The following is an 18,343-nucleotide window of genomic DNA, read 5'->3' on the forward strand; positions in this document are numbered from 1 at the left end:
CCCCCACCCCTAAATCCACCCCTACTTTGCACTGAGGCAAATCTGCGCATCACTGAAGCAGGCTGCTAGGCGGGAGGGGGCCTGCGGCTCGTTACCTTCGCCCTCTCTCCCAGAAAACACGGGACCCTAAGCATTAGCGAAAAAAATTACGAGGACGCCTAAGCTTCGCTTCAAGAGCAGACACGACAGCCGCTTTCTCCTCCCTTTCTTTTCTCTTTTCGTTCCTTTTCTTTCTCATTTATCACCGATTACCAATCCACATTCATATTACCTATCAAATTACCGATTACCAATCGTCAATCACAATGATCGATTTACCAACCACCAATGACTATCTAGGTTGCTCTGCACGACATAATACGCCACTATGTACTCATACACATGCACACCTTTGGTATGAGTACAATGAAGCACCATAACGCCGTCTTTTCATTTCGCACAATTTATGACGCGTAATTAGCATATTTATGTTTGGTTTTATTTTTTAATTACTATGACATCAATACACATCGCAAACACACGTTACTAAGTCATATAAATCACAACGCATTCACTATAGGTGCCCCTCTAATACTTTTGAACCAACGACCATTTTTTTTTTATGTTGGAAAAAATAAAAACCCTTCGTGGCCAATGCGTTGCGTGCCCGCCTAGCACGCAGATGGCTTGGGTTCGAATACGTATGCTGGGTAATGTATCTTCTTATTTGATACATCTGGATTTTTTCCCACTGACGCAGAACGATGGCCGACGCCGGGTTACCAGCAGAACTAGCTAGCTCCTTACGCCATCGCGTAATAAAGAGCTGTTACCGAAGTACCCGTGTCATAAGCTTTCACCTGCGCTGGGGTGTAGTGTATACGAGCGTTAGTAATAGGAAATAAGTGACCAGGTCTGAAGTTGGAGTGACCACTCAATGTTGATGGCAGTGGGGTCTAAGGAGCGGCCACCTGAGTTGCTGAGAGCCCTTATAAAAACTGCAATCGAAGACCGTCTTCCATTCAGCACCTCTGATCGCAACAAGAAGTGAGAAGGTGCTGAGTACTGTAGGAAGCGAAGGGGTTACGACATTCTGCGTTGAAAAGGGTAGCTATCCTCATGCCCTACATTCACTGCGCGGTTCCGGTGCCCACTACGATTAAAAAAAAATTACACTGCGCCTTTGCTTTTCTTTATGCCCTCCGCCGCCCTCGCTCCTAACCCTACCGACGGTGAAAGTGCTGAACCAGCCTATGATTGTTCTGACGCGAATACAGGATCGTTCACTTTGCTCCTCCTGGCTAACGCTTCTATCTGTTGTATCTTGCGAGCGATTTTTTTAGCTCCCCCCCCCCCCCCTAACACAGGCAAGGCGAAGTTAGAATGAGTCGAGTAAAAAGTTGCAAGTTGATTCCTCGAAACTTTAAGCAAAACTATTCTTGAGAAATTTCGTTAGAGTCAGTTTCTTTATAAATTAATTAAGTAATCCATTCATTCGTTTTTCCAGAGGATGCTCAAGAGGCTGGAGTTTCCCTATGACACCAACTGCGTCGATTATGCGAAGCTGGACAAGCTGGCTCATTACCCGGCCTATCACACGCAGGAAGTAAGCACGTTCGTTAGGGGGGGGGGGGGGGGGGGGGGGGTGCCTACACCTGTGCCCCCTTTGCGGGAAAAATAAAATGGCGTGCAGCCTTCCGATCAAAATGAGCGAGTGAGCAACATTTTATTGTACCAGGGTTAGCGTTCACCTTTACAACTATGCGCGTTCCGCTCTTAAGCTTGCTGAGCGTGAAATGAACGACTATTTTCCAGTCAGTCAGTCAGTCAGTCAGTCAGTCAGTCAGTCAGTCAGTCAGTCAGTCGGTCGGTCGGTCGGTCGGTCGGTCGGTCGGTCGGTCGGTCGGTCGGTCGGTCGGTCGGTCGGTCAGTCAGTCAGTCAGTCAGTCAGTCAGTCAGTCAGTCAGTCAGTCAGTCAGTCAGTCAGTCAATCAATCAATCAATCAATCAATCAATCAATCAATCAATATGCGGCTTTCGTAGCCCATTAGCAGCAGTGGTAGCCAGAGCTTCAGGCCTAGCTAGTCTTGCCAGTTATAGCAACGAACAGACCATCCCCGGCTAACCATGAGCTGAAGCTGTTGCATTCAGCGACCAATTGCTGTTTCGCCTACTCTTGAGCACGTAGAGGTAAATTGGCAGCTGTCAAGAAGATCCCTCCAAGTGAAATTGTCAGTGCTTAGCACACGGTGGCTAAGCGTGGAATCCGAAACTATGACCAGTGCACTCACGTTTCTCAAGAGCAAAGAGGCGGTTGCAAATTATGGCAGAAGGGCGCGTAGTCTTTGAACTGAAGGATGAGAAAAAGGGAAGGATTTAACACATTAAAAAAACGCAAAATGAGCAAGCAAACGATTGCAGCCGAGCGGACATCTTGCACAGGTTGCGCCTACGCATGCGAGAGCAACTGAGCATCACTAAGAAAGTCCACACCCTCTTCAGTAGCGTTCAGCCAGAAAATCTCCCTAGTGGGTGCGTTTGTCAATGTGCCTCGTGAGAATGCAGAGAGAGAGAGAAAAGAAAGGCAGGTATATTAACCAGAAGAGTGTCCCATCTGCCTACTCTGCGCTAGAAAAGAGAAAAGGGAGATGTAAAGAGAAAATGAGAACAAAAATGATGAAAGACCTGAATCACGGGATGCGGTTCTGCCATAGCGTGGAAGAATCAGGCGCGCAGCCCCAACAGGGACTACGACCGTGTGATTGTGACTTAGGCGTGCCGTTTAAATTTTGTCTCACTTTCGACTGTCCTCATGCTACTGAGCTCGAAAAAAAAATTCCTTACTCTTGACGACGAGACGAGTTCCCCCTGGTGGCGCTTCGCAGACTTGCTTCGCCGACTGCGTTCGCAATGAGACGAGGAGCCACTGCGGCTGCACACCTACCGACTACCCGTTCCGGGGATTCCTCAACGAGACGTCCTGCGCGAGCCCCGAGCTCCTCGGTAGGCGGCCAGTGGCCGTTGCCTTTCTCACATCTTTGTGTTAGCAGCCGCCTGTGAGGCGAAAGCGGTCGCAGACCACTGCGTGGCTTCCGATCAAGCTTAAACAAATAAATTATAGCTTCTCTAGGGACAGCAGAGGAAAAGAAGGGGGATTTCCTGCGCATTGCGTTACATCGGGCAACGAAACAGTAAAACTCTCTATACTTTCATGCCTCGCTAATACTTAAGCAGAGATAGAGAAGTTTATTCACAGTGATGGGCAGAGAGGTCGGCCAGTGCTGTTAAAAGTTTCTGTTAAAAAAAAAAACGACATCCAGCAATAGGTCAGTGGTCTCGCCCACGAAACGACTCACTCATGATTACTTAGGCTCACATTCAGATCATGATCTGAGTGGTGAGTGAGTGCGGACTCACAGTCACATCATGATCTGGGTCGTGACTGAATCCGGGTTCACATTCAGATCGTGCTCTGAGTCGTGAGTCCGGGCTCAGGTTCAGATCATGGTCTGTGTTTTCGCAGCGGAGGTGGGCGCTTAGTTTTGTGTTTATGGCACTACCAGGTGTGTTAACGAAAGAAGGTCCACAGGACTGCTTAGAATCGAACCCCTTGGACTGTTTTTCCCCCCTTTTGCTGCTCATATATGCCTAAAAACGAGCGCCTCTTTTTTTGGTTACAGTACCGAAGCAGAAAAATAAAAATATAAGAAGAAAGAGTAAAGAAAGCTCCCTGACACGCCGGTTCTGCTCTTCTCTCGCACCAGCGTGCACCTCCAGGTGGCGCCAGTCGTACGAGAAAGTCTGCTCGGCCCGCTGCAGGGTTCCGTGCGAGTAAGTGCCGCGTGACGGCGTTGCTTTTGTACCGTGTTGTTTCTTTTGCACATTGTAGCTTTTGTGCCTTGTCGCTGCACCGGCCTCGTTGCACCGTGTCCTCAGGAACTTTATTTGCGGATTCGTAGTCCTCCTTTTCACTCCAATATTACTGGTTTTATGGAGTGTGTTACTCCACGTCTTGTGATTAGAATTTATTTTCGTCCATTTCCTCTCCAAAGGCTGTTCACTGTGCCGAAAATTCACCTTTTCGATAGTTGCAACCTGTTTTTTGGAAAGACACAGTAGCGCTAAAAAACCGAAGACGGACGAGTGAGGCAATGGTGCTGCGCTCGTCCCGTTCCCTCACTGTGTCTTTCCAAGATCTGCACCAGCAAGCTCAGCTACGAGCACTTCTTACAACCTGTTGTTTGGGTTACTTGAATAAAGGGAGAAACGACTCTCTACTGCACCTTTTGCGAAGGGCATATAATGTGCACCCGCATCCTTTTTGTGCATACAGCCAGTGCGAGTGCTTTGCCCCTAGCTGCGGTATGAATTCGCCGGTTGTCTGGCTAATGACACAGAATTACAATTTGTTCTCCCTGCCTTGGCTGGACCACAGACAAGATCAACGTTATTATTTGGCATCGGATTTGACGGAATATGATTTTCATCTTCTCTTCGTTGCAGCGAAGTTTTCTACGACGCCAACCCAGTGAAGAGAGAAGACCCTGGCCTTATCCTCGAAGACGGGTGAGGTCGATGGAAGTCATATCAAAGTCTTCCTCACAGCCTGCCCCATGCTTTCATTATTTAATTATATTAATGCGATATTATTAGAAGCTTCAGTGAGGGGAAAAAATGTGTCGTCTTTAGTAAAATTCCTTGGTTGGCTGGAAGTGACGCCACCTGACCGGAAGTGACAACTATGCGTCCGTGTCGCCACTTCGAGACACCTGCGGGGAAACCTCTAATCACCTACTTGATGGTCCGAAGGGAAGTCTGGGTGTGTTCAGACAGACATGTATACGGGTACGCAAACACCACCATGCATGAAGGACACAAAACTCGTTGTAAAGGCATCAACAGGGTCGAATGCGGTCACATTGCTAATAAATAATGTAATTAGGGTATCTGTGAATTTTTTCATTTTTGTCTATTTTTCAGTGGTTACCACATGGTGTCCGTCAAGTTCAGTATGTCGTCAACTAGCGTCAACGTCCTGATGTTCATCGAGAAGTTGCAGGTGAGTCCACTGCCTTCCATCACAAGGGGAAGTGACAGTGGAGCGGGTGAATATCGCTGCTAGCATCCTGGATCCCGCAATGAATCGCAATGTGGCGCAGGTGACTGCCCAGTGTGAGATACTACCTGCGTAGCAGAACAGAGTCGACGCAGAAACTGTGAGCCAACAGGGAACTGTGAACCTACTTGGGCAAGAAAAGGCATTGTTGGTGAATAGGAAGCACGTGCGAAAAAAAAAAAACGCGCCGTTATTCGTTAACGGTGTCGAAGTGAAAAAGAAAAGTTGAAAAAACATCTTCATCATTCATTGTGTTTGTGAATAAGAGGGCCGGGCGACAGCTGGTGCCTTGAGATTTATGTCTGGCGATTTTTCGCAATATCCCTCGCTTGAATCTTCTTCATAGGCTCCCTTTTGAGAGAGTGTAGTTCATCGTGTATATTCATTGAAATGAGCAGGCATAAAGACTGAATGTGTGATAATGAAAGAGTGACTTTCAATGTATGAGTTTTCACGACACATTGCCTTCGCCTGATGACCCTCGTTTCTCCTAAATTAATCGCGCCTGTTATTCTCGCATCGCATGCCGCTCTCTCGGAGTTTCTCGTAGCTGCACCCTCGGCCTGTCCCTTGAAGCTAGCGTTTCTCTGCCTTGATCGGTGGTTACTGCACGTGGCTGCTGAGCCCCAGGATGCAGGTCCAATCCCGGTCCCCGCGGTGGTGTTTCGGTGGAGGCCAAAGGTGCCCGTGCACTCAAAACTAAACATATTGACAGATTTGTTTGTCTGGTTGATTCTGAAAACTTATAATCAACATCTCCAACCAAAAACTTTAATTTGAAACCCGACGTTTCGGAGCCTTCTCCAGGGGTGACTAGGGGCAGTAGCTAGCGTCTTTAATTCTTTGTGTGCTCTTAAGTATGCTTCTTCGTGTGTTCTTTCTACAACCTCTCGTTTCCGCGTCTCTAAAAATTATTTTACTTTCTTCAGCAATTTTTTTAATGAACACACGAAGGATCTGGTCGACCGATTCCGAGCCTCGGCGGTCGTCAATGAGCTCCTGTAATGAGGAGCCCACCTGGTGATTGTGAGAAGTCAAACCTCCTCCCTGTCATATACGCGTAACTAAGCTTTTTGAGACAGACAGATATTACGGACGCTGTCAATGGATTTATACGATTACATACACGAGCAATCGCTTGAAAAATGTGTTCGTCAAAGGCCGCCGCCTTTAAAAGTTCTGGTACAATGAAGTCGTGTCCAATATAGACAACGGCGGCTGGTAGCCGCGGGGAAGAGATGCATGTCGAAACTAAGTTATAAAAAAGCGTGCGTGCGCGTGTGTGTGTGTGTGTGTGTGTGTGTGTGTGTGTGTGTGTGTGTGTGTGTGTGTGTGTGTGTGTGTGTGTGTGTGTGTGTGTGTGTGTGTGTGTGTGCGTGTGCGTGTGCGTGTGTGTGTGTGTGTGTGTGTGTGTGTGTGTGTGTGTGTGTGTGTGTGTGTGTGTGTGTGTGTGTGTGTGTGTGTGTGTGTGTGTGTGTGTGTGTGTGTGTGTGTGTGGTTATTCCCAAGCGTTTTTGGCGCTTATGGAGGGAGCCTTGTAATGCATATCAGCGCTGTCGCACGCTCGATCTTACCGTCAAAATCGGTGACAACTAGCCCAAGAACGAGTTTTATAGACCCCTGTCCCCGTACAGTAATGCAATAAGGCGTCGTTCTATAGAATGCTGCGTTCCCTCCACCTTTTAGGCCCTAGGCCCCTGCGTGCCCCCTTTTACACCCCTGCGTGCCCTCCACCTTTTAGGTTCCCTGCCCTATTTCTCTCCCTTTTCATCATTTTCCTTTCTCCAATTACTCGAGAAGCCTTACTTTACCGCGTACAAATCTCTATCATACCATCCAGTTCAGAGTCATCGACACTACAGACACTGATGGAAGCTGTGCGATCGCAACGACAAATTCGGCGCCTTGGCCGGCTTGTACGAAACGTGGTGATAGCCAGATGAGACCACCAATAGGCTTCAAGGTGTCTCTAGCGCAAATAGCTTCTCTAAGAAATGCATTTTAAGCAAGAAAGGCAATATCAGGCTGATACGTTCGGTTAATCAGGCTGAGCGAGAACAATGATGACGAGCCCCTGGTAATAAGCTGGCCGCACGAAAAAGTGACCTGACATCACGCGACAGGTGACCCAGATCCTGGCGCTGGTGGGCGGATACCTGGGCATCTGGCTGGGTCTGTCCTTGCGCACATTCGCCATCATCCTGATCGACTGGTGCTTCGAGCGCCTTCGCCGCCTACAGCGCTCCAAGTACGCCGCCGCCGAGTGAGTGGACGAGGAGTGGCTTGCAGCCGTACTGTTCTGTCGCCAATGTGCTTATTTTGTACTGCGTGGGTGCCTTACGCGGGGCACCTTTATATTTTTTGGCATCATCGCCACGTGACAGAGTTCATCGATCACGCCTCCGGCGCTTTCCTGAAAGCCTTAGGAATTAGCTGACTATCTCGCCATCTGTGGCATACAAATACTGTTCAAAACGTGGACATGGTCGAGAAAGTAAAGTATCGTGGCACTTGTTTTAGTAGATTTCCTCGGCAATGGGCGGCGTCAGCATCTGCTAGGTCCCAAATATTGGCCCTAGCACGTTATTCCCGTATTTGGACAGTCAGCTGTGGCATTCGGTGCGCATCCCGCAGGGTGTCCAGCGTGGCCCGCTTCCTGCGGCTGGTGGTCGGCATAGCGTCCCTGGTGCTGTGCGTGCGCAACTCTCTGGAGGACGTGCACCACTACTGGCGCTTCCCGGCGGCCGTCGTGTACAACGAGGACCAGGACGTGCGCTTTCCCGTGCTCACCCTCTGCTTCCCCGACGGGTACACACCCGCATGCTTACGCGTCATTCTCTCCGCAAACCATACGAGACTGGAATCGACTGGCAAGTTTGAGACTGGCACATCTTTGGAGAATGTTTTCGTACGCATTGACAAACTTAGAATGGCAAAAGGAAAAAAAATGAAAATTGGTTTTTGGGGAAAGGAAATGGCGAAGTATCTGTCTCATATTTCGTTGGACACCTGAACCGCGCCGTAAGGGAAGGGATGAAGGAGAGAGTGAAAGAAGAAAAAAAGAAAGAGGTGCCGTAGTGGAGGGCTCCGGAATAATTTGGACCACCTGGGGATCTTTAACGTGCACTGACATCGCACAGCACACGGGCGCCTTAGCGTTTCGCCTCCATCGAAAGGTGGCCGCCGCGGTCGGGTTCGAACCCGCGGGTACTGAGCCATGGTTTGAAACTGCTTACTTTTTTCTTTTTTTGCATCTTGTATAATGACCTGGTGACTGCGCCTTCCGTCTATAGTGCTATGTATTTCTGAAACCAAAAGTTTTGCATTTTTTTTTTGTTTCCAGGTACAGGACTGTCATTTCTGCAACAGCCTCCTGCTTCAGGCTAGAAGATTGGGTTTATGGGTTTATGGTGGTTTAACGTCCCAAAGCGACTGAGGCTGTGAGAGACGCCGTATTGAAGGGCTCCGGAGATTTCGACCTCCTAGGGTTCTTTAACATGCACTGACATCGCACAGTACACGGGCTTCTAGAATTTCGCCTCCATCGAAATTCGACCGCCAAGGTCGGGATCGAACCCGCGTCTTTCGGGCCAGCAGCCGAGCGCCGTAACCACTCAGCCACCGCGGCGACTCAGGCGAGAAGAACATTTAAAAAATATATAAAATAATTATCAACATTTAATACATATGCGGTACGTGAAGGCCTATTGTGTCTTTGAAGCTGTCACCACAGACCCTAGTGCGTGATCCATGCATGCTCTAGAAAGCGCGTGGTGTTGACCAGAACTTCTTTTTCTCTCTCCCACTTCTTTTCACCACTTTCGTCCAGCCATCATAGCGCGGCTTAGATGCAGCGCGTCCAAAATGACTCAGACAAACGATTCAGTTGCAGGACCTCATAATGTCAAGCGCAGTGGGACTGAGCTAGCTGGCTTCATAGTCAGTCGTAAAGTATTGAACTGAGTAACCTTAACGAATAATAAACCGATCATATTCTAACAGAAGTAGTTAAACAGTAGTCGTTGCTCATGAACAGGGGTTCATGAGCGTGATAAGCGGAATTGAAACAGACTATGCGCAAACTTTTTTAATGCAGTTCAATTTAAGTTCATTACACACTAACAAATACAATTTTGAAGAGTGAACTATAAAAATATAAACAAAGAAGCAAATAAATTTCAATACATATTTGAAATAAACATGGTACAAATAAACACGTAACTAAACAAACTCAATGTCCTTCCGGTCGCCGCGGTAACACAGTGGTTATGGTGCTCGGCTGCTGACCCGAAACACGCGGGTTCGATCTCGACTGCGGCGGTTGAATTTCTATGGAGGCAATGTCAGTGCATGTTAAAGAACCACAGGTGGTCGAAATTATCCGGAGCCCTCCACTACAGCGTCCCTCATAGCATGAGTAGAAGCCCCCACAAACCATGAACCATAAATCAAAGTCATTCCCCCACCACTAAAAAGAAGTCCCGGAGTCTCTGTGCTCAAGGGAATGCTGGGCCGTGCATGATCAACATTAAGCGAACCGTCTAATCGCCAACAGCTAACTAAAGAGGCTAGTTTAATATATCTGTACGCAACACTATTCTTGTGCATTTATGAAGCTTGTTATGCATGGCGTTGCGCAACATTGATGGTCGCGCTCAAAGAAGCCGCGAGCTAATCATATACGAGTTTGTGTTCAAGCTACTGTAGATGCATACTGATAACCATGTTCAAGGCAGCACACACCCTCACCCCTAACATATCTCCCTGCCTTTCTCTCTCTCACAGTTACAACAAATCTGGGATGGAAGTGCGCCAGGAGGTCGAAACTACAATTGAAATCGGTCTCGGCGCAACGGCGGTGAGCGAGCATCACTTTTCAGTCGTTTGTTACCGCAGTGACAAGCACGTAGAATGAAATTTAAGAGGACGTGCACAGTAAGTAAGACACGTACAGTGATATTTTACGTCCGTCTTGCTGCTTGCATCTCTTTGCTTTAATAGGACTGCAAATTGCCGATGCGCGCGTTTTGCCGCTCCACGAATTTGCGTGTTCTCCACAAGCTTCCAAGCGAAAATTCTGTAGCGATCCGCTCCCGTCCCCGACCCCTCCCCTCTCTCTCCCTTTGCGGCTGGTCGGTGTTAGCGTTAGTGTTAGCGTTAGCAGAACGCCAGCCCTGCAATTTCCCTGCTGTGTCCAACTCTCTAAGACATCTCTAAGACAACTCTATAAGACAACTGTGAGGTAACTGTGCGATATTGCAAGATACTCTTGTGAACAAATTGATGGCATCGGACTAACCATCCCATGTGTAGCAAAATCTTGCGTTTAAACTTTGTCTTGCGCTCGCATCGAATAGTTAAGACTGGCAGAGGGAACCAATGGAATGCGTTTGTGACAATAATTGTGATGCAGCCGCGGAATTTTGTTAAATACTCCTAGAAACACATTCATGCGAGTGGTCTAATATTCCGTTTTGTAGCAAAATCTCGCTTTCAAAGTTTGTCTTGCGGACGTATCGAGTAGTTAAGACTGGCATATAAAACGAATGCTGCGCTTTTGTGGCAATAAATAGAAGAAAACGGCAAGCGTACAGACGCGGGATCTGCGGATATGTTGATTGCTAGGGTGCAGTCTTACGATGCGCGAAAAATTGGGTTCATAAACAACTTCCCGTTGAAAAAATTGCGCTTGTTCAATATTTCTGGCTCTGACTGTCCAACACTGCTAAGGAATATACCTGTTCGCTGTGCAAACAAAGAAATTAATTCAGCGAAGTTCTAAGGGTAGGATCAAGGCAACACCATGGAAACGAACATGCGCATTTCCTGTTCTAGTCATCAATATTTTATTTTTTCTCTGTACTTTTTATTCCTTTCATTCGTTTCTGTTTCTCTGCTTGCACCGTTGTTTTCACCCATTAAACAAAGGTAATCGACAGCAGTTTCTCAATACACGTGCATTTACTGACCATTCCCCGCGTTACGCTCTCGCTGCAATCATCCCAAGCAGGTGAGTGCAGTGCTACAAGCCAACAAGTAAACGATAAACAACAACGATGGAGGTCACCAGACAGACCTCTCTGCTCAGGAGTATGCGTACACCACGAGGAAAAAAGGTGGCGGGGTGCGCGGCCCCTCCCAGAGTCGCGCGCGGGCTTTCCTCCTCGATTACGCTAACGGTCAACCGCCGCACTGTGACAAGCAACCATCGGCGAATACGATGAGGAAGAGGAGGAGGAAGCGGACGCCACAGCGTAACGGCTGGGCTCCTCCTCCTCCCCGCAGTCATTCCTGGGCGCTGACGCAACTGCGCGTGGCTAACGGCACTCGGGGACGGAGGAAGGGAGGGAGGGGCCGCCGTCGGCCGGCCTTGGCACACTTTGCTCCGCGCGAGACGCCGGAAAAACAGGCGCGCGCGACGGGTATATATAGGTAGACGGAGCCGCGCTGGCGCTACAGCCGGGCCTAGCGCGCGCCGTTAATAGCGGTTGTTTGACGGAAACAAAACGAAGAGGAACGGCCGCAGACATCGTAACAGCCGAAGGAGAAAACAGGAGGAGGGATGCCTTCTATCGGACCTGGATTCTCATTGGGCATGAGGAGATGGAAGAGGAGACCAGACTAATGATTTTACGCCTCTTTAATAAAGAAATAATGAGCCTCGGTGGTCGCTTACGGGATTGCAGAGAGACTCATCATCGCTTGGGGTTGGTGCAGCGGTGCTGCACGGGGCCGCTGATGGGCTGGTCCTCTGCCGCGGCCAGAGTCTGAGCTCCCTTGCTGCAGCGCTGCCGTGGGCTTTGGCTGGCCGCTCTTGGTGGGATGCCTCGGCTCGGGGACGTGTATGGGTTGGTGGAGGGAGTGACGCTGCTCCCTTGTTCTTCCGCTTGAGGGCCCCAGTGATGAGCCCACATAAGCCCCGCCCAAGTGGACTTCTTGGTGATGCCATGCCATGGGGGCACAACATGCACTGGCGGGCGAGTTGGTCACAGAATCCCCAGTGAAAGAGCGCAATGATAGGAGGCCAAAAGGGGAAGATGCGACGAGACATAGCGCTGATATTTTGTAAAACAGCTCAACGGCACGAGGCCAACGCTGTGATTCGCCCCGTCTTCTGCTTTTGGCCTCGTGCCGTTGCGCAGTTTTACGCCGAAACGCCGAACTGCGACAAGATACTTCCATGTTCCAACTAAGCTGCGGTAATGGCGTCGGAAGTCTAATTCAATTCGCTGAGTATGGCGGACGGAGATCACGATACGTATACCTTACCCTATTGAAGCCTTTGATGCGCTCGTGAAGGACATACCGAGGTCTGCCGTCGGTCGGCAGACCGAACATGGTTTCCATGCCAGTGCTGCAAAGATATTGCCTCGTCTGCTCAAAGTGCACGATCTGAAACGTCTAGCTGTATTGGTGTGTTTTAATATAGGCCTCCAAACAGGCCCGCGCTCACGGTAACTTCCGACGTCATGACCAGGGAAGGCGTACAGATACCAAACAGGAAGATAAAGTGAAGGGGAACGCCCTTCTGGGCAAAACGACTACACAACTGGCTTCAGTGTGTAGTGCAATACACGTAGGTGACTGACATTGACGTCGAGACAGGAATTCGCAGTGTAAGTACGTTCCCACCTGTCCATGCGCACAAGGCCCGCCGTTGCGCCGAGGTGCGGAGGACAGGCGGTAATGCGCAAGGCGCAGACGCACTCAGACTGAGAGGTGCTGGGTCCGATGTTTGGTTCTCCCAAACAGTGCACAACGTCCCTAGGAGGGTTCAAATGAAGTTGTTCACTTTAACTTAAGTTACGCCTTAAGTTACACCTTAAGTGCATGAAGCGACAGCTTTAATGAGTCAAGGCCCATATATGCGGAATTCGTCATTCTTTACTTTAAATTCATAGATACCTTGCAGTCCTCATACCGCCCCTGGCGCTGTGGGTGCAGCGGTTAAGCGATGCGCCACGGCCCTGAGATGGCAGGCGCTGCTACCGGTGGGGCTGGTGAAATCCAGGTGGCTCTTCCCGCTCAACCTCTAGTGACAAATCATTAATTGAACTGTTACCTGCCACCGTGGGCAGTTTTTTCACGATCCGGTAGGCAGGTGGGGAGGACGCCACAAGGTCACGTGACCTAAGTGGCCCACCTACCACCTAAAGGAGCCACCTAGGTGTCCCACCTAGATAACCGGTGGAGCCAGACAGACAGTGGCGAAATCGGTGAGTGTGGGTATCAGTGCGGGCCCAGTAAATAAGTAGGGCACCTAAATGTCATGAGCGCCCTCGAAGGAGTACAAAGCCTGCCCACTCCTTCAACACAGATGAAGTAGCTGTCTTCGAGATATTTACGCACAACAGGAAATAGACAATTCACAGCAAAATTCAAAAGCACAGCCAGACAGTTCCGCTCAAGGCTGGGAGACTATATGGCACAGACCCGTCGTAGCCGCTCAGCGGCCATCGCGCTTGACTGCAAACTATTAAAACAACGCCCGTGTAGCAAGGTTATAATTTACTTGAAAAAAAATTCAAGGGGGCACTTTGTTGACCTAAAGTGCGGTGAGGCGAAAGCCTTTAGTGCGGTGTTGCTGCTTGTGTCACTGATGTGTGGTTAAGATGTTGACTAAGTACACAATTGTTTGTGAATCTTAATTGCTGGAGACACTGGAGGGCGTTTGGGAGGCATCCGCCTGATTCAACGCCTTTCCGCAAACACTCTCCAGCGTCCTAGACAAGAACTACATATGCGCTGGCAGGAAGTAGCGTAGTGGTTAGCATGCTCCGCTGCAGAACGTAGGGGTGGTGGGTCGAATCCCATCGCGCACAACGATTTTTTTTTTCTTGTCGAGTTGAAGAGCGTAAGGGGCGGACGGGTGGTGTGACGTCACTTTCGTTGTAGTGACTTCCATTTGGCAATGTAACGGACGGACAGGATCTCCACCGGGATTATGAGCCATTAAAGGCTTTCGCCTTATTATACCCAAGCGTGGACCTGACGGCAGGTATTGTCAAGGGCCGGCATCACGAGAACGCTTTGTTATTGGCTGCGCTCGATTATGATTGAACCTGATAGGATTACGGACACGACCCATTATTCGCCGCTATGACGTTACACAGCGGGTAGCGTAGCTCTCCGAGTACTAGAGAGGTAATTACTAACTCCCTCCACTAGACAGGCGCGAAGACAGTTGTCAACAATCTAATGAATAGCCAAGTTGGAGCCTGTGCAGTGGCGCCACCCAGCGAGCCCCTTGTATACTGTGGCTATCACACACTCGCCGCCAGCCAATTCGACTGTGTACCGCTAATAGAAGCCAGCGACGCGTTCCCAGTGCGCGCTCGCCTTGACCGTCCTCTCGACGTCAGGAAAGTCGCGGCGTACATAGCATGCGCACAACACGCGCCTTTGGACCGCGTTGTCGAACGACCCTCGGGGGACGACCTCGTCGGAGGCGTCCACTGGGCGTCCCTCCTCCATTTACGAGGCATGCGCCCGCGGGGCTCTGCCTCGGAACGCCCTGCAGGCACGCGCGGTATATAGCGACACGATGTCCTCTCCGCTTTTTGAACATACTCCCGGCGCGATTACGCCAGGTGTGGCCGCTGGCAGACGTTTTGCCGCCAGATTCGTACGCCAAACGAGCCACTGGCGCCGCGGTCATTTCATTTCCTCCTCTTCCACCCGGGGGCTCCTTGACCGTCTTGCAAGATTGGGCGAGTGCATCCGTCCTGCGAGAGAGCGCGGACAAGCTCCGAGATTGATTGTGGGCCCCGGATCGTCAAGCGCACGTATCGTCGATTAAATGAGAGATGATGATCGACGAGTACATGCACGGACTTTCCCCCGAGGCGGACTGCTGGATTAACGCTTTCTGTCGCTTTCCTCCTGGTGCCCCCTTACACTCGGACATGTTTCCTGCTTGTATTTAAAGGAGTTATCTTCACGGCTGCTCTTTTATTCTTTTTTCAAGCAATTTCCCGTATATAACAGCAATAGTAGCGCTGACAACGGCGCTGATATTACATTCATATTGGCTTATTTTTATTCATTTTTTTGCCACGGGGCTAGGTCTTGTACGTTGAGCTCTCGCACCGTCATTTCTTTAGCCGCTAGCCACAAAGCGCATCAGACAGTTTTGGCATAGTGCGATGCGTGATCCGCTGTAGCGATCCGCTTACGTGGGAATACACCTCAGCTGTGCGATGCCAAGTGTCCAACCGCACCTGAATTCCCTCGGAACCATCTGCGCATGCGCAGATGGCTCCTCGTGGAAACGAATCGCAGATTGAAGTATGTCGATTCTCTTTTGAAGATATCACGCGCATGCGCGACGGCCGCTGCAAGATGCATATGCAGAGATGCAGCCTTTGAGCAGCGCGAACGCTTAATCGCGTGGACGCGTCCTCTTGGCCAGGGCAGATCATCAAAAGTTCACTCTGTAAGCTTCGGGATGTAGTGAGCATCCACCATCTATTTTTTTTGTTCACTGTAAAGTACTAAAAGATGTATCGCCTGGCAGTATCTGAGGTCATCTATTTCTTAGAGTTCTTGTGAGCATGGCTGGAGTTTGCCTCGCGTTAGTTGTTTTAAACTCACTGGGGGAAGGAGGGGGGGAAAGGATTTTTCGGCGCCGTTTTCATTTTTGTTTTCATTTTGTCAGACCAACACATTTACTACTGCATGTGATGCGTGGCAGCATTCGACATGTACACGGTGAACTTCTTTTCAGCTCAGTCTTCCATATCTTCCCATAATTCCCATAAGTTCCTATTTCCGCAAAACAATAAGGGGTAGCGAGCGCCCCTATAGAACCCAAGCCTCTTAATATACTTGTAATTTCTTTTTTAATTTGGTCGCAGCCAGTACTCGCCTTTGCTCGTTTCTCTCCTATACAGTAGAAAAGATATGCATCACTCTGTGGGTGCGTTTCTTTTTTTCGTGTTGTTCTTTATTACGTAATAAGTGTTAACTCTTCCTAGAAGATAGAAGAGCATTTACCACGGATATATGGCCGCTGCGGTTGGCCCCTTCGTCCGGCGCGTATCATTTTCTCAGAAGGCGTAAAACGCCTATCAGTCGCCGCTCGCGAGGCGACCTTGAGCGGCTGCCATCCGCGCGCGGGCCCTCCTCTGCGAATAGTAACCGGAGGGCGCACGCGGAGGATCAACTCTCGTTAGCAACGATACGCGCGGACAATGAAGGAGCTCTTAGCCGCGCGGAACGAGCGTTGACTGTGCGAGCACTCGAGCTCGACAAACACGTCCCCTCAACAACGGCACCTCCAGGGCACGGCTTCTGATCCCGAAGCCCTTGATAGCGGCAGATGAGCGGCTCTCACCGCCCGAGTGGTCGAACTTAGCGGCGTGTTTGGACTTCAGATGTGCACAGCTGCCAATCTGCCGTCCTTCGGCGGTGAATGGATGCACTTCACGGCGGCGGAGCGGGAACAGATCTAATAAGTCCTGTTGAGAAAACGACGCGGAGACGGGGCGAAGGAAGAGACTGCCGCAGCGTAAGCGCTGACTGTCAGCTGAGCGTATTTAGCAAGCGGCGAAATGTAAGAAGTGCGAAGACAAAAATTATGCACTGAACGACTAAATGCAAAGTTTCAAGGCAGAGAAAAGCTCCGATTCATCGCGGCCCGTTCACAAATAGTGTCGAAAGCAGCAAGTCGCCGGGAAGAACAGTCAGAAGGAGTTGACAAATGAAACGCGCTCCAAACAACAAACAAATGGCTTGGGCAAACACATCCCACCGCGGAGGTGACAGGGATGGCGAGTAGAGAGACGTTGCCTGAATTACACTGATGAAGGAGAGGCTGTGATGGTGCAGGAGAGGCGACTCAGAATGAGGGGTCGAAGAGGCAGGAAAGAGGAAGAGGGGGTTTAGGCGGGGGAAGGGGGTGGGGCGGAGGGGGTGAAAAAAAACGTTGCCATCCAATAAAGGAAGCCAAGAACAAGGTCAGCTGCAATTCCGCAATGATCTCGTAGCAATCTTCGCAACTCCTACCAGTCGTTTGCTAAGTCTACCCGGAAGGCGGCAAGGATGATGAAATACATCGTCCCAGCTGATATCTTGACTCGCTCTATGGGTGGCCAGAGCAGAGAGACATGGTTGTAAGCAGATAAGACAGGCTCTTGCATAAACTTTCTAAGGAGTGCGGCTTCGCGAGCGAGTTGCAAAAGGGATATAGCGCTGCGTGCGGAACAGTACACAGTGGTCAATGAGATCGAAAGGCGGCGCAGAAAGAACAGCGAAGCGTTAATGCGGACAGCAGGAAAACGCATCTTGCGCATATTTATTTCTCGCCCTCGACTGTTGTGGTGCCATGCACAAGCCGGCACACAAGGCTAAGGAAAGCGCAGTCTACACTCACACGTTTTACTAACACTCACCTTGTCGAGAAGAGCACTGAAATGGCTTTGAGAGAGTTTTATCAGCACATATCGTTAAGCGAGATGCATTGTGTCAATATTAAGAACTTCGGAGTTTGAAAAATTAACGCGCAAGTTTGTAACAAAAACAAAATCAAACACGAAACTGCACGTTTATGCAGCGAGAAAACTGCTTATTATTATTAACAGATTTAAGTATAATAAAAGCGCGATTTTCTTACGAAATAGTAACCATGCAAGGCAATAATACTGGGCTACAACAGAGCCGTTGCTCTCTAGACTCAGCGCCCTCCATCAAAAAAAGAATTGGTTTTTCGTAAATACGCTGTTCTCAATGCGAATTTACATCCGAGATGCAAGCCAAGTTTCGAAATATTTTCTGTGCGCTGGACGGAGACATCGTTGAGAAATACCAAACCACATTTTTTTGTAGTTTCTAAATCTCGAATAGGAGCCGCTGGACTGTTTAAGCGCAATGTTGATCTTGCAGAAAAGTAATCGAGATAAACGGTATCCAAATGATAAACAGTGCAGGTAAGCAACAGCAGCGCCGTTCGCATGGTTACGGTGAGATAAGGAATAGGCAGCAACCAGTCGCAGTTAAAAATAAAGTGAAATCTTAGCATTGATAGCTTCGCCGGAGCAACAGGAATTACAATAAGTTCTTTGCTACCGCGTTTCGCCGAGTTCTTATAGTTCAGGAACCCAAGAGTAGGTTCTGCTAAAATAGAAGAGAAGAAACACTCAGGTTAGAAACATTCAGCCTTTGTTTTTAGCAGTACCATGTGCGAAAGAATTAAAAAAAATGAAGGTAATGATGAAACGCTGCGGTTGCAACACTGCCAGCTTCTGCCTC

The 18,343-nt window shown here is 49.4% G+C and overlaps 1 protein-coding gene and 1 long non-coding RNA gene across 2 annotated transcripts in view; one reads left to right on the forward strand and one right to left on the reverse strand.

Annotated features, from left to right (window-relative positions):
• Nucleotides 1-18,343, forward strand: part of LOC144120530 (uncharacterized) — a 104,096-nt gene that overhangs the window by 29,114 nt on the left and 56,639 nt on the right. Inside the window, exons 7-14 of the mRNA XM_077653048.1 lie at nucleotides 1,487-1,585; nucleotides 2,865-2,982; nucleotides 3,744-3,810; nucleotides 4,483-4,545; nucleotides 4,960-5,038; nucleotides 7,219-7,358; nucleotides 7,730-7,903; nucleotides 9,881-9,953. Of these exons, the coding sequence (XP_077509174.1) occupies nucleotides 1,487-1,585; nucleotides 2,865-2,982; nucleotides 3,744-3,810; nucleotides 4,483-4,545; nucleotides 4,960-5,038; nucleotides 7,219-7,358; nucleotides 7,730-7,903; nucleotides 9,881-9,953 (813 nt within the window). The remainder of the gene's footprint in view (nucleotides 1-1,486; nucleotides 1,586-2,864; nucleotides 2,983-3,743; nucleotides 3,811-4,482; nucleotides 4,546-4,959; nucleotides 5,039-7,218; nucleotides 7,359-7,729; nucleotides 7,904-9,880; nucleotides 9,954-18,343) is intronic.
• LOC144120531 (uncharacterized) lies at nucleotides 5,033-12,079 on the reverse strand. The gene is made up of 2 exons (XR_013312453.1): nucleotides 11,772-12,079; nucleotides 5,033-5,163 (listed from the first exon to the last, which is right to left on the reverse strand). It is a non-coding gene; the product is annotated as an uncharacterized LOC144120531 (long non-coding RNA).

This window comes from Amblyomma americanum, chromosome 2 (assembly GCF_052857255.1).
Source record: "Amblyomma americanum isolate KBUSLIRL-KWMA chromosome 2, ASM5285725v1, whole genome shotgun sequence".
NCBI lineage: Eukaryota > Metazoa > Arthropoda > Arachnida > Ixodida > Ixodidae > Amblyomma > Amblyomma americanum.